Source organism: Syngnathus acus, chromosome 2 (assembly GCF_901709675.1).
Source record: "Syngnathus acus chromosome 2, fSynAcu1.2, whole genome shotgun sequence".
NCBI lineage: Eukaryota > Metazoa > Chordata > Actinopteri > Syngnathiformes > Syngnathidae > Syngnathus > Syngnathus acus.
The window spans coordinates 11,110,481-11,134,517 of record NC_051088.1 but is presented as its reverse complement, the minus strand read 5'-3'; the positions used below and the strand labels follow the sequence as shown (position 1 = coordinate 11,134,517).

The window sequence follows — 24,037 nt, the reverse complement described above, 5'->3', positions numbered from 1 at the left end:
ACTAGGGCAAAACCCCTGCCTAGAAATAGGTTGAGAAGTTGTGGTGAAGTTCTGAAAAACATCAATGCGTAAAATGAATACAAAAACTACTCTATACAAAAGTGAAGCATTTTGGGAGAAATAAAAAGTAACAAGCCTGCTCTTAAAACTAATTGAAGATAATTTAAATGAAACCATGAAAGTCAAAACTATTCAAACTCTGCCCAGGAGTATTGAACCAAACTGGAAAAGCCAAAGTCGTTCATGAAAAACAGCTTTAAAGAAGATTTTGAGCTTTACTCACATTTCAAGCATTCTATTTTATATTAGTTCTACCCCAATGTGTGATGTGTGTAACCAATGTGTCCGGATAGCCGCCATAAAGATAAGATAAAAACGGTAGAAAATAATATGCATATGTGTCGTCATGGAGTCAGGCGGTGCAATAAATTGAGCAAACAAGGAACTAACCTGTAAACAGTTAACTGCTAAAACCATAAAAAGCAGTTCCACACATATGTGGCATAAGTAGTAAGGAACTGTTAGCTACATTAGCGACCGCAGACATTTGTCAAAATGCTATGAAATCAATGGGAATCGAGCTGCCATAAAATCTGATGACGTGATCATCTTTAAAGGATGTCAGAGATAATCAACTTCACAATAATCGCTGGACATGAACATCAGCGGAAATTTGCGACCGGCCGAGAGATGAAATTGTGACATTCTGAAGAGATGTCAGCCATCTTGCATTGAGTACCGTTGAAAAATCTCAAGGGCCCTTGCTTGGAAATCAAACATTTCCCGACTTGAAGATAAGGCAGACGTGCCAAGAATTGGTTCCTGCTATAAATCGATGGGGTACTTGCTCTGACAGGAAAAAAAAAAAAAAAAAACTGTTCAAAACTTGAAGACTTGTCGAGCGCTAACAGTGAAATGGGAGCTGCACGTTCATTTCAAAGCCTCGAGTAGACTTTTGGACTCACGAGAGGAAACTGAACTGCTGCCTCAGCTTTTCCGATGAACGCTCGGTTCGGCACTCTCTAAGATCGGTGTTGTTGGCCTTCCCACGTGTGACGTAACACATCTGTGTTTGATCTCGTACTACTATGCACATTTGCGGCACTGACTTGTTTAGGAGCCGTCAGGCAACTCAAAAAGAAGAGACATTCCTTCCAGGACAATAACATCCATAATGTGGAAAGGGAGGGTTGCTGCTTTGAAAGAGGGGTACAAGAAACATCAAGCTAAAAAGCCATCAATCCAAAGGATTGTCTGCTGATAACAATGCCCTGACCTCTCCTGCCCCAAAGATCGCCTCATTCATCGAGAAGAGTGGCCGACCCTAACGAGCTGTTTTGCCACAGGACAAGTAAACATCTCATTGGTATGTAGGATGCTCGTTTCATTATAACCACATCTAGCAACAACAGCCCCCGGAGAACGCACCCGCTAAGGCATTATGTGTAATTAGAAGGACTTTGCACCTACGCTCCATGTTGACCTAAAGAAGCCTTTTGGATGAAAGGTGCAACTTCTTCAACAAACAGGATGCTAGATGCTTTGATTCAACTTTTGCTGATTCGCACTCTGTTGATACACCCATACTTCATTTAAGGAAAAATAAGTCATTGTGTGGCAGAGGCGGTTCTCCAGGGTGGTAAGGGGGGGCAGTTGCCCCCTTCACCAAATGCCTTGCCATCCCAGATGCCACCAGTTACTATACTATATCCAAAATGTGCTCATAAATGTTCCTAATATTGACTCTATTGTATGTATAAACATTTTAATCACCAGTTTAGAATCCACTCCCACTTTGAGCCCCTCCCCTCTTTGGAAAACAAAAATGGCAACATTACTAAAGATTTTAAACATGTCATGTCTTTATTTGTCATGGGTGCCAGTTACTGCAATACTGGTGTAGTTCATACTACCAAAGGCAAATTCCTTATGTGTTTTACGTAGCTGGCCAATAATGATGATTCTGATTCTGATCATACCTAACCCTACTTATCATACCTATCATACCCAACCCTAACCAGATCATACCTAACCCCACATATCATACCTATCATACCTATCATACCCAACCCTAACCAGAGCATACCTAACCCTACCTAACATACTTATCATACCTAACCCTAACCTGATCATAGCAAAGCCTACCTATCATACCCAACCCTGACCCCTCACCCTAACCTGATCATACTTATCATACATACATAACCCTATGAAGATCATTTTTTGTATCATTTGGATGATATTGTGTAGCTAATCACTGGTTGTGATTTAGGGCTATACAAATAAATAAATACAAATAAGCTAAGAGAAGTGACCAAAATATTACGAACAGCAGCTGTACAACCACGTCAACAATAAATATTGTTACATGAATTAGGTGAAAAAATATATTATATTTGTGAGTGTCAGTTTCAGTTCAGTTTAAATTTCAAAGGTTAGATGTTGTATAGTTCTTGTTACATGCTTATCTTAAAACACTGTGTATAGCTGTTGCTCGTACCCTTTTGAAGATGGAGGTAGAATGTCCAAAATGGAGGCAAGCAGGGAGAGAGGCAATGGCAGGCAGGCAGGCAGGCAAGGGTGGTAGGCCAGGCAAGGGAAGGCAGGCAGGCAAGCTGGTGGCACACAGGTGCAAATCCAAATTGTTTGTAATCCAACTAAGGTTTCAACATCAAGGGTTCCAAGAAGTAAACTAAAGTTTGTTTTCTAAGTTCAAAGTTTTCAAGTTCCAAAAAAATACAAGCTTGGAACAGGCTTGATGTAGTTTGAAGCGGCATTTGAGCGGTAAAAAACTATATCACTACTATCTTCTTTCTTTGTCTAACTGAGACTGACTAAGACTGACTATTAACAGGGAGCAGCCATCTTTACCTGATCAGGTGACTGGTCAGGTGACTAACCAGGTGACCAAAGGCTTTGTCAAATGTCAAAAAAAGTCCATGGCCCAAGGCCAGCAAATCTTAAACAAAAATAAGAATTTAAGCCAAGGAAACTAAATTGGCTCCAACAATATTGACATATTAAATTATAGAGCTCTTTATATGCATGTCTTTAACTGTCATGTCATGTATGACCATGCATGAGTATACTTTGGAGTTCCAACCATCGTCATTTATGACGCCAGCAAATTAGGGGAGACTTCATCTGAGTGAGCCACGACAAGATGAACTGATGTGATTTGCTTTTTCTTTGTCCCCTGTGTGTTTGGGGACGTCCCAAACAGAAAGGCGCCTCTGATGACAAAGACCAGGAAATGGAACTTCTTGTGACTCAAGGGGTTGTCTCGCACAATAAGATCAAGACACTTTATGAAATGTCATCTACATATATGCAGTGGGATTTTGTCAGCATGTCTGTCTTACAGTCAAGGTCCTGGGTTTGCTCTTGCTCTCCACATGCGTGTGCGTTTTTCTTCAGGGGGCTCCAGCTGCCTCCCATACCCCCAAAACATGCGTGCTTGGTTCAGTGAAGACTAAAGACATCTGTCGAGTTTCATTACTGTCGGTCAAGCATTGAGTAGCTTTATTTGGGTTCATTTTTGGTAACAGGGTGCATCTGAAATAAAAATTAAACTGATATGTTCTCTTATGAGGAAAAAAAAATGACTTAAATGAGAAGAACTTACAAGGTTGTTTTTCAATGTTTCCTACAAATCATTTAATTAAGCTAAATGTGTGTACCATGGGAAAAAAATCACATAATGCCTGTGTGTTTGTGTGTGTGTGTGTGTGTGTGTGTGTGTGTGTGTGTGTGTGTGTGTGTGTGTGTGTGTGTGTGTGTGTGTGTGTGTGTGTGTGTGTGTGTGTGTGTGTGTGTGTGTGTGTGTGTGTGCGTGCGTGCATGCAAAAAAAGAGCGTCTTCAAAGACAATAGCAGGAAGTGTCATGGGGTCGATCTCAAAATACAGCAGGCTCGCTTTGAGGCTTTCCCCACAGAAAGACAACAAAGTTAGCCGAGATGTCACGTATTAAAATTATTATGACAGACTGTTCATGAAAACATTTGGTACAGCGTGACACCTTTTGTTCATCACGTCTTTTTCCGGTCTTTAAGGCAGGAAGCTCTGACTATCAGCCTGTTCTCGTCGAGGACAGAACAAATAAAACATGCTCATTGTGCGTGAAAGTGGAGCGCATTGTCCTATTGTGCTGGTGTCGAGCCCCCTCAATTCATACAAGTCCAAAATGAAATCAACATGGCAGCCCTGGAGTGGCGAGGCCTTCCGGAATGCTGCAAGCTAGAGGATATTGAGTCACGGTCTTTCGGAAATGTCGAGAGGATGGAGCCAGCCGGGATATATCTGTGTCCTTTTCCAAGAAACATTCAAAGAGTGCAGAGGAAACATTATCTCGACGCTGACGTGGAGCTTCATAAAATACACTGGTGTGATCAGTCCCACAAATCTTGATGTTTTCACAGTGCACATATGTTGAGCAGACTCGTCTACCGCTCACAAGGTTCACTTTTGAAAACCAATTCCAACGGTGGCCTCGACTTTTCCACAGTAGTCAAATCCTCTGCATGGATTCTTCCTTGGCCCGTGCACCACACACTTTTGTGTCTAATCCCGCTTACCGTATGTGTGCTGCCATTTACAAATTGACTATGTCAACACGGCTGCTGCGGAAAAGTGCTTAAAACAACAAAGTTGAAAGTGGACTAAGACGTTTGCACAGTTGGTTTGAATTTGGTTGAAGTTCATAAAGGAAGAGCTTCATAGAAGAATGAGTTCACCAAGCAGCCATTATCACTTTCCAGATGAGTGGCAGCTGTGCTTGTACTGTTGGACTTTTTTTTCCCCACATCGCCACAAGTTTCTTCTAGCGTGGAAGAGGCAAAGCTTGGCATTGTTTTGACTTCACCCTTTTGGACATGTACAAGTCTCCCTGCTCATAGCGGTCCAGGAAACTTTGAGGCAATAGTAAGTGTATGTGAAAAACAAGCCCCTCTTCCCTAAAAAAATGCAATAAGGAAAAATGTGGAGACGAAAAAGAAGGAGGAGCGCCAACATATGTGAGTCAGCGATGGCGACTCTCCCAGGCAGGCCTGGAGTAGACGCAAAACAAAAACAGTCCATCCGAGGCCTGCGAGGACACGCTGGAGTTTCCTGGACATGTTCTGCTCTGCCTTCAAGTGTTCACCAAGCTTCCTGATGCTTTTTCCTGTATATCTTAGAAAACATTGCCCGCCCTTGTCGGAGTCGTTGCTCGTAAGCGACGCAAAACTGAGCCGGGAATCAGTGCAAACGTGTTCCAAGCTCTGTTTTGTTCTTTGAACCTCATCTGTTTCTCCCTACTAAAACAGGATACTGGCAATGCAGTCAAGCCACAGTCAGTTTCCAATCTTTTTGTTACAAAGCCAAAAAAAAAATCTAAAAATTGCTGATAAAGATTTATAATGTATCATTTTGGGGAGGGGGGGATTCAGTGCCCTCGTGGCCCCCCTCTAGCTCCGCCCGTGTTCAGAGCTGGACATCCCTTGTGTAATGGGACACACCAGGGCACTTGTCAGTCACATGTTCCAATATTTATTGTATGTAATGTAAAAGGACTTCGGGAACCCACTGGTGGCCTTTGTGCAGCCCAGTGTGGAGGAATGTGCAAGTGGGAGAGTCTCAAAAATGGGAGGGGGGGCATTCTTGTCACTCACACAGAGAAGACATTGTTCTGCCGGGTGACAAGAAGGAGCACGATGACAAAAGCGTATTATTCAGCATGTGCGCACTTCGAGATGTCTGATGTCAGCACGCAGCCTGCTTTGACGCTGCTTCGACGTTAATCCTGAATGCTGCCAAATTTGTAGCTCACTAATTCATGTCTACGTAGATGGAAATCTGAACTTGTTTCCCTGAGTATAAAAGTATTTCGTTCCTGATAAACTACAGACATAATTGCATGTTTAAAAGAGAATTATTGTCATGAGCGCCAGGTATTTCTTTGTGGTAAATGTCGAGTTATCTATAAACAAAGGCATGGTTGTTGTATTGTTTAAAATTTATATGACGTATTTATTTTCAAGGCAGCATATTGTTTATGTTTAATATGAATGTGAGTGAAAAAGAAGATAACGTGAAAAAAAAGGAAATCAAATAAAATGATTTTCATAATTGTGTTATGTTCTACTTTTGGAGATTCACCAGGCCATCTGAATACTTGATGTTCTGATGTATGATGAAAGGGTTCAGCGTTGAAAAAGTTTTTAAAAAAATTGTTGGATCTTCAGTTTCTGTCAAGAGAAAATCAAGCACGCTTCTCCTTAGATTAGAGTTCATTCCCAAAATGTGGACGTTTTAGGTCAGCCCAGTTGTGCAGTCATGTAGTTATACTGCCCTCTAGTGTTCAACGAACGACTGCCTGGTCGCATTTTAGGACCCTAGAGCTGACGTCACAAGTGATATTTTTTGTTGTCGCCTGATTGCGTTGAGATAAATCTGCAATTTAGAGAACATGTTTTGTGTCAAAATTGCAGAGGACTGATGTTTCACTGCTTTCCACTAGTCGTGCCTCTTCATTCGTATTTATTCATTCATTTAAGGCAGCAGAATTATCATTTCAGTGGTTTATTTTTAGTGGACTCTGGTCTGTCAGTCCTTCTCACTTCGTCTCTCCCACACAGCTACAGCCAAAATATAATTAATGTAAGCGGAATTAGGAGACAAATGCAAAATGTCTCAAGAGTAGCCCGAGTAGGTCAAAGGTGCTTACAAGTGGAGTAAAGTTTTAGTAATTCAATAAAAATATTAAACTAATGCAAAACTTGAGTACAGATACTGAAACAATTTAAATTTTAATGTCAACTGTTTCACTGAATTTGACATGAAAACTAGTCCAAGTTGTGTTGGCAAAATGTAACTTCGACCCTGAACAGGACTGAGATTATGGTCATCATTCAGTTCTTAAACCTCTGGCCCACCAGCAGGGGGAGCAGTTGCCTTTAAAGTGAGTAGGAAGTCTACGTGGTGCGATTTATCAAGCTGATGTGGCATTTTGTATCGCAGTTGCAGGGAGTTAATGCAGAAACATTGAGAAAGAATCACTCATAAAAACAAGACTTCTTCACATGCCATTTAATCAAACTTTATTTAAACAGACCAACTCATTGGAATGCTTTGGAATTTTTCCTGTTTATCAGTGGAGTGCTTTTTAATATTCTTCTCCTTCCTCCTCTCCGTCACCCTCAACGGAGTCGACTCCAACCTCCTCGTAATCCTTCTCCAGAGCCGCCATGTCTTCTCTGGCCTCGGAAAACTCGCCCTCCTCCATGCCCTCGCCAACATACCAGTGCACGAAGGCGCGCTTGGCGTACATCAGGTCAAACTTGTGGTCAAGGCGGGCCCAGGCCTCGGCGATGGCGGTGGTATTGCTCAACATGCACACGGCCCTCTGGACCTTGGCCAGGTCACCACCGGGAACTACGGTGGGAGGTTGGTAGTTGATGCCCACCTTGAAACCTGTGGGGCACCAGTCCACAAACTGGATGCTGCGCTTGGTTTTGATAGCGGCGATAGCTGCGTTGACATCTTTGGGCACCACATCGCCACGGTACAAGAGGCAGCATGCCATGTACTTGCCATGGCGAGGGTCACATTTGACCATCTGGTTGGCGGGCTCGAAGCAGGCATTGGTGATTTCCGCCACAGAGAGCTGCTCGTGGTACGCCTTCTCAGTGGAGATGACTGGAGCGTAGGTGGCCAGGGGGAAGTGGATACGGGGGTAGGGCACTAAGTTGGTCTGGAACTCTGTCAGGTCAACATTGAGGGCACCATCAAAGCGAAGGGAGGCCGTGATGGAGGACACGATCTGGCCGATCAACCGGTTCAGGTTGGTGTAAGTGGGACGCTCGATGTCGAGGTTCCTGCGGCAGATGTCGTAGATGGCCTCGTTGTCGACCATGAAAGCGCAGTCGGAGTGCTCAAGGGTGGTGTGAGTGGTCAGGATGGAGTTGTAGGGCTCCACCACGGCGGTAGACACCTGGGGAGCCGGGTAGATGGAGAACTCCAGCTTGGACTTCTTGCCGTAGTCTACGGAGAGACGCTCCATCAGCAGGGAGGTGAAACCTGAGCCGGTGCCACCTCCGAAGCTGTGGAACACCAAGAAGCCCTGCAGGCCAGTGCACTGGTCGGCCTGACGACACAAAGACGAGGACAATACATTAGCATTGTGGCTTCCTGCCTCGGTCCAAAACCATGTTGAGTGTTTGCAAAGTTACGCACCAGTTTGCGGATCCTGTCCAGCACCAGGTCAATGATCTCCTTGCCTATTGTGTAGTGTCCACGGGCGTAGTTGTTGGCAGCGTCCTCCTTGCCTGTGATCAGCTGCTCAGGGTGGAAAAGCTGGCGGTAGGTTCCACTGCGTACCTCATCTTAGAAAAATCCATATTAATGACTTTTCACATCATATCACGCATCAAAGAAACTGTTTTGTAGAGCAAAGGCTTTACCGATGACAGTGGGCTCCAGGTCCACAAAGACGGCTCTGGGGACATGTTTTCCAGCTCCAGTCTCGCTGAAGAAGGTATTGAAGGAATCATCTCCACCCCCAATTGTCTTGTCACTGGGCATCTGTCCGTCTGGCTGGATGCCGTGCTCCAGGCAATAAAGTTCCCAGCATGCATTGCCGATCTGAACACCAGCTTGGCCAACGTGGATGGAAATACACTCGCGCTGTGAGGGGAGGAATGTAAAAAATTAAATCCTTTTAAAAAAAAAAAAGTCCAAATAGCTTGCAATATGTAACCACAGCTGGATTGTTTAACTTTTTTTTTTTTAACAATAAAAATGTCCACTATTCAGGGACAATTTACTGCATACATTTATTTGTACTCTTGCCACTTCAGCACGTGACGTTTGAGGTTGGTGAACCTTGAGCTGACTGTTGGTCAGCGTTCAATGACTAGCATGCATTTGACATGGTGACAGGGCGCTGCCTAATCCCAAAACCCTGCTGCCTCCACCCTCATCCATCCATCCATCCATCCATCCATCCATCCATCCATCCATCCATCCATCCATCCATCCATCCTCTCCCGGGATTGGGTGACTCTGGGCGTGAGCCGTATAATGGCAAACGCTGTGCTCATGATTACCGATCTGAACGCGCAAGTCTTTAATTAAGGTCTGCGTAGACCGATTTGACTTCGAATTCACGGGACTTGAGAAAATGGCCAGTCGGTCTTGAAGCGAAAATCAAAAGTACGGTGTGAGCAACCATCTGCGTCAGTCATCTTTCTACGTGTCCACCCAATAGTTAAAGTTAAAGTTAAAGTCAGTTAAAGTCCCAATGATCGTCACACACACACCTGGGTGTGGTGAAATTTGTCCTCTGCATTTAACCCATCCCCGTGTGATTTTAATCCATCCCCTGGGGGAGAGGGGAGCAGTGAGCAGCAGCGGTGCCGCGCTCGGGAATCAGTTGGTGATCTAACCCCCCAATTCCAACCCTTAATGCTGAGTGCCAAGCAGGGAGGCAATGGGTCCCATTTTTATAGTCTTTGGTATGACCCGGCCGGGGTTTGAACCCACAACCTTCCAGTCTCAGGGCGGACACTCTACCACTAGGCCACTGAGCAATAGGCTATTTATATCAAATGTTACATATATTTGAAGACAATTCATGACGAACTGAGTCACCAAATGTAAACCTTAGTTTGAAAGAAAAAATAAATAAATCGACATTTATTTCAACCCCATCTCGTACCCGACACCGATGGGACACAAAAACGCCAATTATAGTCATCAACTCATGGAAGTTTTTAAAACCACTCTTACCATTTTGCTTTTCTTGAGGGGTCAATCGAGGAGGTTACAACAAGGAAGTCCGTTGAGGAATTGTCTTACAATCCGACTGTTACGCGGTCGATGTAAGACATTATGGCGCACCCGGAGACTCGAGACAGTATTTATACTGACGCGACCTCGCGCCGCTGCTTGCTGTGTCACCATTGGCTGATCAGAGGCGCGGCGACTTCAAGTGCTCTCCTATTAGTGGACAGATGCCTGTCAGTCAACTATCCGTGGCTTTCTATTGGCTGATCTTAGTAGCTGTCACACAAGCACCCTCCCTGGCCCCACCCGGCTTTGTGCAGAAAGCATGGCTAGCTGAGAGGAAAATGCTGCGTAATTTCAACGTGATGCTACCAGAAGACAGGCCTCAGACCATTAGTTGAAAGTACAATGTTGCATAATCTCACATAAGAGAAATCATTTAAAAGCCCTTTGAGCACTTTTACCATTTCCTTGACATGGAACGTGATGTTCATGTACTCATGACACTGTTGTAATAAGTATCTGGCTTACTAGAACAACTCGAGCATGCTCGTAGAAAGATTGTGTCTTTTCCATCCGTAGAATTATTGCGTCTTTTTCATGTGTCACCACAGAGAGCCACTCAAATAGTTTGCTTGGTGCAGTTGTCAGGACTCTTTTTTTTTTTCATCTGGATTTGACTGGTGGAGGTTTGGCATTGGGTCACTGGTGCTGGAATCAAAGCCACGTAGACTGCATGAAAATAAACTGCATTTACAACTTATGGCAAGGATATGGAATAAATGCTCAAACGAGTAGTATTCGTACTTCTAGTAACACAAGGCGGAACTAGCAAGAATTTACTATTATCCTCCAAGTAAAGGATAAAAATATAGATGAAGGTCCATGGACTAGAACGACTTGTCTTCATTATTAAGACAAACTAGTACTTGAAAGACTATGGTGTGCAAGAAGAGCGTGTACTATTTGTAACATTTTGTTCCACAACCTGCGCCACTTTTGGCCTACTAGTATGCAAATAAACCTAAAGCTGTGTTGCTTTACTACACATGCTTGTATCGTCCTTATCAAGCATATGTAATAAATGCTCAAATGTCTTTCCATTCACACTAGTTAAATGAACAAGTGGTATTCACAATGTAATGAAAACACCTGAAACACCTTTTTAAAAATAGCATCACATGAACATCATTATTTGTTCGTTTTTTTGAATGTATAGCTTTTATGTATCTATGGTATTTGATGTTCAGGCAAGCAGCAATATTGATCTGCTGAGTCTCGTGCATAATACATGTCATTGATTTGCTAAGGAAATATCCATTAGGCGGTTCAGTCCACCCAAGCTCCGATTAAAGTTGTCCTACATTAGCGATCATTTGATTGTCTGCACTCACACGTTTGTGAGACATCATTTGCAATACAAAGATAATCCATGATTATCAAGTAAACAACGCCTCTGTTTCTAGTCCCAGACTGATTTCGTGACCAATCTTTGTTTCCAAAGGCTTTAGCTGACAAATGAGGTCATCCAGTCCAGTCATGTACCAGCACAGATGGCCCAACCCCCATTCCTCCTCCCAAGATTTAACGGTTGCTAGGGGATGAATAGTGCCGTTGCCTAGACACAGCCCCAGTATCCGCATAAGACCGCCTTTATCTGGTTGTCACGTGACCCAGTTTAAATAGCAGCAACCCTGCAGCAGCTGCCCTGCTCGACTGAGGCTGCTTCCTGACTCATTTACGCTAATGTCCTCATCTCAAAAATGGTTGTACTTATTCAGCTTTTTAGAACCGCGTTCAATACATTGTGGTGAATATACAGTACTATAGAAAGACTGCATGGTCAAGGCCGCACATAGTGTTAAATCGTTCATAAACATTGATACTATTGAATAGCTTGGTGTCTTGGTTGCTGACAACAAAGAAATTCTTTGACAAGTTGTCCCAAGGCCTACAATTTTCTGCCTTTGAATCTGATGCATCTAAAAATAGAAATTCAATGCCACTTAGACGTTCTACGTTAGGTGACTCACTTTAGTAAATTACTGTACTCATGTTAGAAATCCTACGTCTTGTGTTGTTTTACTTATGTTATGTGGACCTTATGCAGTATAATGCAGATCTTAGCCAATGTTAAACTTTCATCCAAAATGAAAATAAAGCAGAACACATGCTAAAGTTACTCGCAAATAAGATCTCGTGCTTGCATATTTTTCAAGTTTAGCTCATTATGGTTTGGGTCGTACAATGGAGAGAAGACTTGGAGTGACTTGATCTGAATTTAGCGCATTTGGCTGATTTACATTATATTCGTCCCTGCATGGATAAATTTGCCTGTTGTGCAATTCATTTGCAGTCTAATAATAATAATAATAATAATAATAATAATAATAATAATAATAATAATCTATTTTTACATACATATTAAGAATGGTAAAATGTTTAAAATGTTGTTTGTATGTACAGTACTATAATTTCCATCATTGCTATGGACCCATATTCAGAACTAACAATATGTCACAATATTCTGTTTTCCTTGTTTACATTGTGGAAATCAGTACAACACAAAAGTCATCCCATTTTTCTACTGCAAGGCGAAAATGTGATCTATTGTTGTTTAATATAGTTGTGCTGTGCTTAATGGAAAAAGTGCCGCCCGGGGAATAGGGTCATGTTCTCTTCGCTCAATTCAACGCAGTCGCTTTGGTGCCAGGAAAGGACCACTCCCATCTTTTTAGCATTCTAGTCTCGGAGTGCAGCTGCTCCCTTTGCCACAGCTGCTGACATGAAGGAGGAGGAGGAGAGGGAGGAGGAGGAGAGAATGTTCTCGAGTCTTCACTTCCTGTCTGTCTGTCTGTCTGTCTGTCTGTCTGTCTGTCTGTCTGTGTCTTTCTTCTCTCTCTCTCTCTCTCTCTCTCTCTCTCTCTCTCTCTCTCTCTCTCTCTCTCTCTCTCTCTCTCTCTCTCTCTCACCCATCTATTCATCTATCCATCATTCATCCATTCATCTTACTACTGTTCCTTGCATAAGCGCTCGGCCTTTTCCTGGCAAAAGAAGACACGAGCTGAGAAACTAAACGCAATGCCAAATGTCACTGCTTTGCACATCACAACAATCCACAGCAGTCATTTTCAGTTCGCACAGAGGTTAGAAAGTGAGGAAACGCCCCATACCACCGAGAGAGCAGCTAAGTGACGCAGTGGTCATGTGATCGGCCCACTGGATGACGTCACTGCAGAAAATGAGGACACAAAAGAGGGAGATGAGGAGAAAATAAAAAAAGAGGGAGATGAGGAAGGTGGGCAGCCATCATGGACATCCTATGTAACCATGGTAGCTGCAAATAAGGCTATTTGCAGTACTGCATTCTTGCAAAGGTCTTAGTTTCTGATTAAGTTTGCTGTCTCTAAAATTTGATTACAACCATTTCCCATGTAATTTCTGCCTTAGAATGAAAAAGGAGCACAATAATAATCGTTATTATAAGACTTATTGCGATCATTTACCCCATTGAGACAGAAGAAAGATCTATAGATAGGTAGGTATATTGTTAGAAAGTAATATGGCCAGTAAACCAACACACATGGTAGACCACATACACGCAATCCTCTATTGATTGCCAAATGCCACGCCTAAAGAATTGGACGCTTCGTCCTGCGTCTGCTAGATGACAAGCGGTAATCACGTCCTCGTTAAGAATAATGAAGCATGATCGCACACGAGAATGAAAATAGCAAAAAACAGATTATGATAGCTCATTTTGAGCACAGCAGATTAGATAAGCATCGCATTGCACACCGGGGAAATTCGTTTAAGAAAAGATGTATTAATGTTACCTACAAGGGGGCAGTAGAGTGCGCTTTTCGCTCTGCCCAGTGCTGCCGTGCGCGTATATATGTGCAAGCACCGCCCTCCCATTCAGCAGTTGTTGCATCGACCCCGTTGGGTACAACACGCAACGCAAACCTCTTAGAAATACCCACCCCAAAAATATTTTTCTTCGTCCTCTTTCCTGCCTTAAACCCGAGACGAAAACATGGTGAGTTCGGCTATCATCCTTGTGCATAATGTTTTCTCTTTTGTTTTTAGGGAGAGGATTCTTAGCAGGTATAAAAAGGAGATGGTCGAAGTCGGTTCTTTCCAGCACGGCTTTGGTTCTGCAATGCTGTCTTATTTGCACATTAGGACTGAATGTAATGGTCACAATTCATTATTTTAATGAAGTCACGAAGGGATTTGTACAGCGACTGTAGCAGGTTGCGATGCTTTGTGTCTGCGTGATGCGAACAATGACTAGTGGTACTGAGGAGAGAGAAGCTCGCAATATGCCAAATACAGTTATATCAGACAATATCATCTCAAAATTAATTTTTATTCTTAGATTTCTGTTCGAAATTTAGGATTATTACCAGAAAAAAATTACAAATAAACGTGGCACCTTGCAAAGGACGTCAGTTTGTAGGGAGGGGCTCGGCTGGGGAGAGATGGAGAAAGGCTCTTTTGTGGCAGGTCATTAGTAATTTATAAGTACGTTTTTAATAATTCACAATTGAATAGATTTTAAGCATGGTTAAGTACAATACCTGCGCCGAATACCGCGCCGGTGCTTCTGCGCCGAATACCGCGCCGGTGCTTCATTCGAATAAACTGAGCATTGTGTGGAGTTTGGCCTCTTTTTACCCGTACAAAGCCGTGATTCTGCATCCTCGGTGGAGAGCAAGTGGAATATTCCAGAACTAGAGGGTGGACGCGCATGCGCGTATTATTTGCATTTCCTTGCCAAAAGAGGAGAGTGATGCAGGAAACACAAGAGAAGAGAAGGCTTAAAAAAAGACAGCACACAACAAAAGAGTGTTTTATTCTTGCGTGCAGGGGGGGGGGGGGGGGGGGGGGGGTTGCGGAGAGAGTGTGTGTGTGGGGGGGTCTTCTGCGTTTCTGTGTGCTGTGGGTTGTCATGCAGCAGTGTGGTGTCTACTGCTGCAATTCTTGCAGCAAACGATAGGGGCGCCCAACAATAATTCAACACGACGTTTGCTTTCATTTTTAGACACAGCAGTGACACTAAGTAGTAAGTTAGTAATCTTAATGAACTTGAATTTTTTTTTTTTTCTGCACAGCGCGAGTGTATTTCCATCCACGTTGGCCAAGCTGGTGTTCAGATCGGCAATGCATGCTGGGAACTTTATTGCCTGGAGCACGGCATCCAGCCAGATGGACAGATGCCAAGCGACAAGACACTGGGAGGTGGAGATGATTCCTTCAACACCTTCTTCAGCGAGACTGGAGCTGGAAAACATGTCCCCAGAGCTGTCTTTGTGGACCTGGAGCCCACTGTCATCGGTAAAGCCTTTGCTCTACAAAACAGTTCCTTTGATACGTGATATGATGTGAAAAGTCATTTTTATGGGTTTTTTCTAAGATGAGGTACGCACTGGAACCTACCGCCAGCTTTTCCACCCTGAGCAGCTGATCACAGGCAAAGAGGATGCCGCCAACAACTACGCCCGCGGACACTACACAATAGGCAAGGAGATCATTGACCTGGTGCTGGACAGGATTCGCAAACTGGTGCGTAACTTTGCAAACAACATGGTTTTGGACCGAGGCAGGAACCCAGAATGCTAATGTCTTGTCCTCGTCTTTGTGTCGTCAGGCCGACCAATGCACTGGCCTGCAGGGCTTCTTGGTGTTCCACAGCTTCGGAGGTGGCACCGGCTCAGGTTTCACCTCCCTGCTGATGGAGCGTCTGTCCGTAGACTATGGCAAGAAGTCCAAGCTGGAGTTCTCTATCTACCCAGCTCCCCAGGTGTCCACCGCCGTGGTGGAGCCCTACAACTCCATCCTAACCACTCACACCACCCTTGAGCACTCTGACTGCGCTTTCATGGTCGACAACGAGGCCATCTACGACATCTGCCGCAGGAACCTCGACATCGAGCGTCCCACGTACACCAACCTGAACCGATTGATCAGTCAGATTGTGTCCTCCATCACGGCCTCCCTTCGTTTTGATGGCGCCCTCAATGTTGATCTGACAGAGTTCCAGACCAACTTGGTGCCCTACCCCCGTATCCACTTCCCCCTGGCCACCTACGCCCCCGTCATCTCCGCTGAGAAGGCGTACCATGAGCAGCTCTCTGTGGCGGAAATCACCAACGCCTGCTTTGAGCCCGCCAACCAGATGGTCAAATGTGACCCTCGCCACGGCAAGTACATGGCCTGCTGTTTGCTCTTCCGTGGCGATGTGGTTCCCAAAGATGTCAACGCTGCCATTGCCACCATCAAAACCAAGCGCACCATCCAGTTTGTGGACTGGTGCCCCACTGGTTTTAAGGTGGGCATCAACTACCAGCCTCCCACCGTAGTTCCCGGTGGTGACCTGGCCAAGGTCCAGAGGGCCGTGTGTATGTTGAGCAACACCACCGCCATCGCTGAGGCCTGGGCCCGCCTTGACCACAAGTTTGATCTGATGTACGCCAAGCGCGCCTTTGTGCACTGGTACGTTGGCGAGGGCATGGAAGAGGGCGAGTTCTCTGAGGCCCGAGAAGACATGGCAGCTCTGGAGAAGGATTACGAGGAGGTCGGAGTCGACTCCATTGAGGGTGAAGGGGAGGAGGAAGGAGAAGAATATTGAAAGGCACAAGAAACTAGGGAATTTAATTATGTGATCTTGAAGGCATTCCAGACAAGTGTCTGTCGGTCAGTTGCCAGATTGGTTGTTAAAAGTTATTCCAAATGTTCTTCCTGGCTCCAAATAAAGTCATGTGGCAAGTCAATTTGTCTAGTTTCCATCAAGATTTTATCTTAGGCTTATAAAACCTAGCTGACAAAATGTTGGAATTTAGAATAAACTTTAAGTTTGGGCAACAACTGGGCTTGAGTAATTCAATGCAATTGTTATTACAGGAAGGACAAAAATGCTCCAAGCAAAGTTTAATGGAAAACACAAATTTAGGGATGATTCATTGTTTTGATTACCAAAATTTTGAGGACATTAATCTGGTGTAATTCAGCAACGTATTTGATTCACAAGAAACTGATACATGTGTTCAATCTTAAAAAAAGGGTATCTTTTAAAAAAAAAAAAAAGTACAAAAAGGGAGCAGTGAGGAGAAGCTGTGACATGGAGATGCCCTCTGGGCCCTTGTTCACACTAGTCTGTCCTGCAGCAGGGGATGCTGATCGACCACTCCCCCCTGCCTGTTGAACATCTTCCACAGCATTGATGTTGTGGAACCACTGAGATGCCAGCCAGCCTGAGGGTCCTCGCCTCCCGTGACGTCTCCTTTCAGATGGTGGTAGGACTTCAGCCACCTGTTGAGTGATGGTCGCATCTTAAGTAGTGCAAAACCTCAGGCTATTGAAGTGATCACTTTATCAAGTTAAAACTGCCAATGAATACATTCAAAGGAACAAAAGAGGAGGGCTTTACAAGTTGTTACATCACAGTATCATGTTGGTCCCCAAATATTCAGCAAATACGCCCCCTAGAGGCATAGGGATGACATTAAACGACTCGTCATGGGTATGATTTTTTTTTTCTCGTAGAGCTGGCATATGATATCAAAGCAAGATAGTAAACGTTTTTATTTTCGTTGTTTGGCTGGTGATGCATTAAAATCTGTCTGGTCTTGAGGCAGGTCTCCCTCAAAACAAACTTAGCAGTGCACCATATGTATAGCCTACTCTTCAGTATGTAGTGCAAAAATGGCAAGTATGCAAATATGCATACTGACAGAAACATGACTTACTTGTAAGAAAATGCCACTACTCCTAAAGACAAAACGAGGAGCGTGGCACCCAGCACGGTGGTGATAATGCTGGAGGAGGACAGCCCCAAGCCTGAAACAAAAATGGGGTGTGTCAGTAAGCAGACAAGAAAATGAGCAAGCGCATTCATCCATAATAACCATACTCACCCATGTCAATGTTAACTTTTGCACTGGTGGTGGCCAAGCTGACCTCGTTGGCCATGGACACGTTGATGCAGTAGATGCCGGAGCTGTTGAAGAAATGATGCAATACCATCTGGCACTCTTTGGAGGGCTCCACCATGTTGCATGTGGTGTGAATGGGCTTCAAGCACTCTGCATCCAGAATCATGCTGCACACCTGTTTGGGGAAGCTGAGTGAGCGGGAGAGACGCCTCAGTAATACATTCAAAGCCAAAGATCACATGCATGCATGTTTTACAGGCATAACACAGTGGTGAAGAAAAAAAATCAAAAGGACAACCTGCTTTCTGAAAGAGATTGATTAGGTTCTACTCGAAATCATTTATAGATGTTCTAATCTAGGGGGTGCATTCACCTTCCCTGGCAGGTTACAGTGAGATCAATAGCATTGTTCTTCATTCCTGGTCTTGCTGTCATGCTGTTGTCCATTTGTACAATTTCGACTTTGTCGACGGCCTCTGAAAAACAGAGAAAATGTTTGCCGACACTGATATTCACCTAGGAAAAGTTTGATCAGGGGCAAGTAACGACAAGGAACCCACCAACCACTTGAATGTCAGCGCAGAAGGAGCCATATCGATATGTTACACAGTCATCCTCAGTGGGTTTGTCCTTTGTTTCCCTTTTGACGACGAAAACAACCGCGGATTGGCCTGTCAGTGACAATGGTCGCTTTAAACCTGCTGAGGAAAAACGACCGTCAGGAATTACATACATGAGTGCATCCAAAAAAAAAAAAAAAAAAGTCACTGCAGGCATCTTTACCTTCCATCTCTACATCGTTGCCCGCCTCCTCGCTTAAAGTGTTAGTGGCAGGGTCAGCGTGTGCCTCGTTGGTGGGGGAAGGAGTTCTAGCGGCTGGAGCTCCTTCTTGGGCGGGTTGAGCGGTGGAGGTCTCGTCTTCACTCGTTTCCTCCTCCGTGTCTGAATGAATTGCGTTGGTCCTCAAACGGATTACTTTACTGGAACCCAGAGGGGGGACTACGGCAGCTGCCACAAGACACGTGTTAAATGACATCTGCATGCACAGGCACATGTCATCATGAACACAAGATGGCATACCTGAGGTTTCCTGATCACTGGGTGGCGCGGGGGCCTTGGTTGTGGTATCCACAGGAGGGATGCAAGCCTTGTCTGGAATCACCGCCTGGACCACCACACGGGGCTTGAAGGAGCCGGCGCTCACGTAGGTATGCGTGACGGTCAGCTCTCTGGAAATGAGAGCCCCGCTGGTGTCCCCAAAGTCCCAGTTGAAGGTGATATCGGCGTCGCTCAGGAATTGGCTGGGATCGTGCAGGCTGACGCTGAAGGCAATGGCCCTGTTCAGGACGAAGCTCATGTCCCCAGCCAGGATGTCGTCCACTTGGTTCAGGGAGACGGCAAATGGGATTTGATCTGCACAGAGAAAAAGTTGTTGATCAACATATTGATCCCGTTGGATGGAGATGGTCTTGAAATGAACATACAGTCACACAATCAGATCTGTAAGGCAGACAAGAAACGTCAAAACCGTGATGGCAACTTTAAGGGGATTGGTGACCAGTTTTTGGGTCATCAATTAGCAGTGAAAGGAGGTAGCCACATGTTTTGATGGTTCAAGGTTTTTGTATTCATTTCAATTAATGTAGGCCTACGAGGAGCAGCCAAAAAGTAACTCGCCTGTTCATGTTTGGATCCCCCGAAAATGTTTCTGTTTGTAGTTGAAATACATGAAGACTTATTTAGGCTATCAATGAAGAACAATTATTCCCTTCCCTTGAGTGTCTTATGCAGGGTTCACACCCATCTGAAATCCCTACCTGTGATGGAAAACTGTGTGGAGGCATAACCCAGAGGAATGAATTTCTCTTTGCTCCGGTAGTGATAGATGACGATGTCCATGGTGTAGGAGCCCAGTGGAATGTCAGTTGTATCGATAGTAAGGGTGGATGAGGGACCGTCTGCCACCTGCCAGTACTGACCTGCTCCGGACAAATAATGATCAAAATGAGCATAACTTGATTAAATAACTTTTCAAATACATCCCTGATTCCTTAAATGACTGCTGTATGTGAAATACATTGTAAAAAGAGGGCTTCAGTTACCCCAGGTCTTCCAGACAAACACATAGTTGGGCTTTGTGTCCTTCTTGATTGGTGTCCCATCGGGAAAAACTGCTTCCCCGTCTGTTTTCGGAGTTGGAAAAATGGTTTCGGATGCCAGAAATTTGGTTCCTGAAAGAGAATGCGACACAAATCATTAAAGTGGAAGTCAATCGCAATACTTTCTTGACAATATTATGTTGTCGGTGCCCCCACTAGTCTAAACACGGCATTTTGATTAATATTGCATTTGTGCAATATAAATTGATAAGCAAAATTCACCCGTTTTTATCAATCGGAGGGGGCGGCCATTTTGCCATTTGCCGTTGACTAAAAATGACATCATAGTTGCCACAACCAATCACAGCTCAGATTCAGAAAACTGCTGAGTCGTGATTTGTTGTGACCTGAGACCTGGCAACTGATGTCATTTTCAGTCGACAGCAAGTGGAAAAATGGCTGCCCCTTGTAATGGATAAAAACAAGTGGATTTTGCCTGTTAAATTCATATTTCACACACAAAAGATTAATCAGAACACTGTTTCGACGAGCTGGGCCACACAAAACATATTATTTCAAAGAAGATTTTGAGGTTGACTTCTGCTTTAAGAATATCATCTCTCAGCAGTCACATTGTAAAGGACGTCCGGTTTCAAGTCAGCCACTTGTGTGTGGTTTGTTGTGCTAAAAAAGGTTTTGGGAGGAGTTTGGTGGTGGTTCAAGTCCTATTTGTTTGTAATAGACCAAATAGACCAATTTAACATTCCGGTGCCAGCCTACGTTTTTGTAGTGTATTGAGTACAGTTTTGTGTGTATGCATACATATGTTACCGTTTACAACGCAGTCTTGTGCCCAAACCACGTCTCCATCGGCTTGTACTTTTTGGTTGTGGGGGAATTCCAAGTCAATGGTGAAGGTCACTTTGGCTCCGGTCAGAGTTGGGGAGTCGTTGGCGACATTGAATGTTACCTTTCCACCTGTGCGTAGAACACACAGAAAACATGAAGTGTCTTAACATCCAACCATCCATTTTCTTTCCACTCATTAGGAACGCAGGTGAGCTTGAGCCGACTTTGGGCAAAACTCAGCCAATAAAAGGGCATGTGTCGTAACAAATATTTCCAAAGTACGTTTTACACAGCCAAATGTGATGTTTGAATGAATACCCATGTGTTGAGATACAAACCTTTCCAAGAGTCTGCGTAACGGGGGTCTCCAACTTTCCATATTGGGTAAAGCTTGGTGTTCCAGGATGGATAGCGAATGAAGCGATTCTTGGACTCTAGGATAAATATTATAAAAAGAGAAGGAAATAATGTTTTTTCAATTCAAAGCATGTATTTAGCTTTTTCTTTGGCTTTTGTCACGGATCGGAATGGAGCAGGGCGACCAAATGCAGCTTGGACCAGGGTTTATTGAAGGGAAAAGGTAGTTGGAAGAGAGGATAAGGGGAACAAACTAGCAGAACCGGCAAACTGACACAACTTAACGGACCGACCGACAGACTGGCAAAGACAGGAACCAAAAGAAACAAGAACCAAGAACGACATCAATGATCCGACAGGGAGTGACACGCAGACAGGACTTAAATACAAGACAGGTAACAAGAGGAAGGTGACTGTGATTACAATGATTGAGGTAACACAGGAGGGGAGGGGCGACGTTAACAGAAACCATGGTAACACAGACATAATAAAGCAACCGGGGACGAGTCGTGACAGCTTTTGATGGTGCCAACAAGAAGGAATGCAAAGAGAAGATTGTCACAAGAGTACTAAGAAACAAAATTTAAGACTTTAAAAAAACGTCACTTGCTAACTTACAATTGTTTGACAGATAACAATGTTAAAATGGTACATAAAATATTTTATTAGGTTTTATTAGAACAATGAACGTCTCCAGTATTTATTTCCTGTGGGAAAAAAACTCCAAAAGTGCTCTATAAATAAAATTGAAGACTTTGAAAAATTGTTGTCTCAACTAAAATTGTTTGACCTACGAGAGTGTTTCCACTGTATTTCATTTATTAATTATTAAATTGTCTAACATAATTTTTGTCCAATGGCACCCACTATCAAGGTGTATTTGTTATTTTTTTATATAATACATACAAATGCCTGAATGTAGCCTTGCTTTCTTCAATCCTTCTCATGTGACACTCAGGTGTTTGAGAGTTTAATGCAGATTAAAAAGTCACAGGTTAGAATATGGATTACAACAAATAAAAAAAATGGCATTTTATTTTAAAGCGGCAAACATACGTAAATGTCATCCACATATAACTTTTGTTCGAAGACATTTTTTTAAACCTGTTTGATACCACCGAAAACCTTTCTTCAACCCGATATTGCCATTTTTTCGTTTTTGATCACGTCTATAAATGCAATATTTACAGGTATGACACACTAGAAATATATTCTATATATACTTCCATTAGCCTTATCTTATTATTTCATATTAACAATGACTTTATTATTATTATTTTTTTTTTTAAAAGCATCTTCTTTACTTACTGGCCACAGAGCGTGAGGCAACTACCAGCAGCACCAGCAGCACAGCCGACGTCTTCATCATCTTGCTCCTCGTCAAGTATCCCTTTAGTGAGCAGCCGGCAACCGCAAAGAGGCTTTATAAACTCACTCATGTTTGAGCCCCACGTGTGTCAGCAGACAAAGGAGGCCCGGCCTGCACACACACACGCACAAACTTGGTGAGGGGGGCACCTAGCCTGATATGAATTATGTCAAGCATTAACGCTCATCCAGTATGAACGTACAGTTTTGAGAACACTTCGGGAATATGCACACGCATGTCGATCACGTGTGCAAAGATTGAGGTCGTCTCCATGTTTGAACTCATCGACCACTCGAGCCTGTTAAATCTCTGATCCTGCAATTTGGAACATGGCAAGAGGCACATTAAATCAACTTTCCTTTATTACTAATCGGTTATCTTATCAAGACACACAAGAGAGCAAGATAATAGACTAATCATGCAGTGCAGAGGTAGCTTACGCTTCAGCAAACCTCAAGCACAATAACAAACATATGAAAACCTAAAAACTGAGCAGTATGATGCCAAAGGAGGTTTGATGCCGTCAGTCAGTATAGCAGGACTACCATGTGGAAGATGAACCAGAGAACAATCTGAGTCTTACAAACTGACCTCCATCTTTTGAGAGTATTCTCATATTTATGTGTTAATACAAGCAAACAAAGAGTGGCTTTGGAGGAAACCTGCTACCAAATTCAACAAATATCTTGAATTAGGGGTATTATAAATTCAAGAACTCACATGCTTTTAAAATGCCACCCAAGTGCTCCCCTAAATCTCAAATCTCCTGACACATTTTGGGAGTTAATTATTACACATTGTGTGCAAATTGGGGTGCAATGATAATGCATATCTGCCGATAGAGCTGCAAAACCTTTCAAATGATGGAAAACTAGAAACATGTCAAGAGAAATAATATAAAAAAAATAAATAATTGCTTGTATGTTAGTGGAACAATGGGTCACGCATGCAACGGCAAGGCGGCGATTTGTTGGATAAAAATTGGAGGAATGCAATGTTAAGGAGGATTATGGAAACACTTGTGACTCCCTAAATTCATCCGGCTTTGTCATTCTCAACCGGCAACTATAAAGTGACTTTGTTATAAGCATTTTTGTCTCCTTATCATGTGCATAACACTGACATGTAGCGAGCTACCTTTTGATAAAACCACCCATAAAAAATACAATGTCGGTATTCATACGAACTCAGAATCATCAGTTGCTATGGCGAAGCATCTATTTTAGAGGAAATATCCAATGAATGAATGAATAAAAAACTATTAGTTTCAGCATCAAACTGTCACAGTCTGTAATTTGTTTTTTATTGTACAGGCTGTGTTTTTAAAAAGCAGTTTAACATCACCACTATCTGTCCAAGTAGACTTTTTAACAAAAGTAAACATTTATTGTACATCAGACAATAATTTGGGTCTCTGGAGTGCCTGTTCCATGCATTAAGTGTAAAGTTAAGCAACCCAGTTAATGTTTTACTGATCTTTAGTGTGCCTATTTCTGTACATGTGTCTGGGTATGGCTATTCTTCACCTCTGCTTACATATTGATAGATCAGGGCAAAGCAAATGAGGGGCATCCACCTGTGCGTGTGTGTGTGTGTGTGTGTGTGGGGGGGGGGGGTGTCAATTGTCGTCATCCACATCCTCCCCCTCCGTAAATGAAAAACTT

The 24,037-nt window shown here is 43.5% G+C and overlaps 3 protein-coding genes across 4 annotated transcripts; 1 reads left to right on the top strand and 2 right to left on the bottom strand.

Annotated features, from left to right (window-relative positions):
- Nucleotides 1–7,050: 7,050 nt before the first annotated feature.
- LOC119134030 (tubulin alpha-1A chain-like) lies at nucleotides 7,051–9,895 on the bottom strand. Its single transcript, XM_037270439.1, has 4 exons — nucleotides 9,766–9,895; nucleotides 8,439–8,661; nucleotides 8,212–8,360; nucleotides 7,051–8,122 (listed from the first exon to the last, which is right to left on the bottom strand). Exons 1-4 carry the CDS (start codon nucleotides 9,766–9,768, stop codon nucleotides 7,142–7,144), a joined length of 1,356 nt encoding a protein of 451 aa, XP_037126334.1. The 5' UTR covers nucleotides 9,769–9,895; the 3' UTR covers nucleotides 7,051–7,141.
- A 3,769-nt stretch (nucleotides 9,896–13,664) lies between these two features.
- Nucleotides 13,665–16,538, top strand: LOC119134021 (tubulin alpha-1B chain). The gene is made up of 4 exons (XM_037270429.1): nucleotides 13,665–13,801; nucleotides 14,880–15,102; nucleotides 15,182–15,330; nucleotides 15,416–16,538. Exons 1-4 carry the CDS (start codon nucleotides 13,799–13,801, stop codon nucleotides 16,394–16,396), a joined length of 1,356 nt encoding a protein of 451 aa, XP_037126324.1. The 5' UTR covers nucleotides 13,665–13,798; the 3' UTR covers nucleotides 16,397–16,538.
- Nucleotides 16,539–16,680: 142 nt separating this feature from the next.
- On the bottom strand, nucleotides 16,681–22,877 carry pmelb (premelanosome protein b). 2 transcript variants are annotated; one of them, XM_037270417.1, is made up of 12 exons: nucleotides 22,313–22,877; nucleotides 20,986–21,081; nucleotides 20,630–20,776; nucleotides 19,802–19,930; nucleotides 19,517–19,678; nucleotides 18,780–19,112; nucleotides 18,483–18,707; nucleotides 18,260–18,397; nucleotides 18,073–18,175; nucleotides 17,682–17,887; nucleotides 17,514–17,604; nucleotides 16,681–17,076 (listed from the first exon to the last, which is right to left on the bottom strand). In XM_037270417.1, exons 1-12 carry the CDS (start codon nucleotides 22,371–22,373, stop codon nucleotides 16,911–16,913), a joined length of 1,857 nt encoding a protein of 618 aa, XP_037126312.1. In that variant the 5' UTR covers nucleotides 22,374–22,877; the 3' UTR covers nucleotides 16,681–16,910. The 2 variants fall into 2 exon arrangements, with proteins under 2 accessions (XP_037126312.1, XP_037126302.1); XM_037270407.1 differs by having other exon boundaries at nucleotides 18,260–18,400; nucleotides 22,313–22,875.
- Nucleotides 22,878–24,037: the final 1,160 nt, after the last annotated feature.

Excerpts from the sequence above, each read along its gene's own strand:
- LOC119134030 (XM_037270439.1), bottom strand. Across the intron at positions 8,361-8,438 it reads CCTGGAGCCCACTGTCATCG|ATGAGGTACGCAGTGGAACC; the intron begins GTAAAGCCTTTG and ends GATTTTTCTAAG. Across the intron at positions 8,123-8,211 it reads TGGACAGGATCCGCAAACTG|GCCGACCAGTGCACTGGCCT; the intron begins GTGCGTAACTTT and ends TTGTGTCGTCAG.
- LOC119134021 (XM_037270429.1), top strand. Across the intron at positions 15,103-15,181 it reads CCTGGAGCCCACTGTCATCG|ATGAGGTACGCACTGGAACC; the intron begins GTAAAGCCTTTG and ends GTTTTTTCTAAG. Across the intron at positions 15,331-15,415 it reads TGGACAGGATTCGCAAACTG|GCCGACCAATGCACTGGCCT; the intron begins GTGCGTAACTTT and ends TTGTGTCGTCAG.
- pmelb (XM_037270407.1), bottom strand. The coding sequence starts at position 22,373 with ATGATGAAGACGTCGGCTGTGCTGCTGGTGCTGCTGGTAGTTGCCTCA. Across the intron at positions 18,708-18,779 it reads CAGTGATCAGGAAACCTCAG|CTGCCGTAGTCCCCCCTCTG; the intron begins GTATGCCATCTT and ends GTCTTGTGGCAG. Across the intron at positions 18,401-18,482 it reads CAACGATGTAGAGATGGAAG|CAGGTTTAAAGCGACCATTG; the intron begins GTAAAGATGCCT and ends GTTTTTCCTCAG.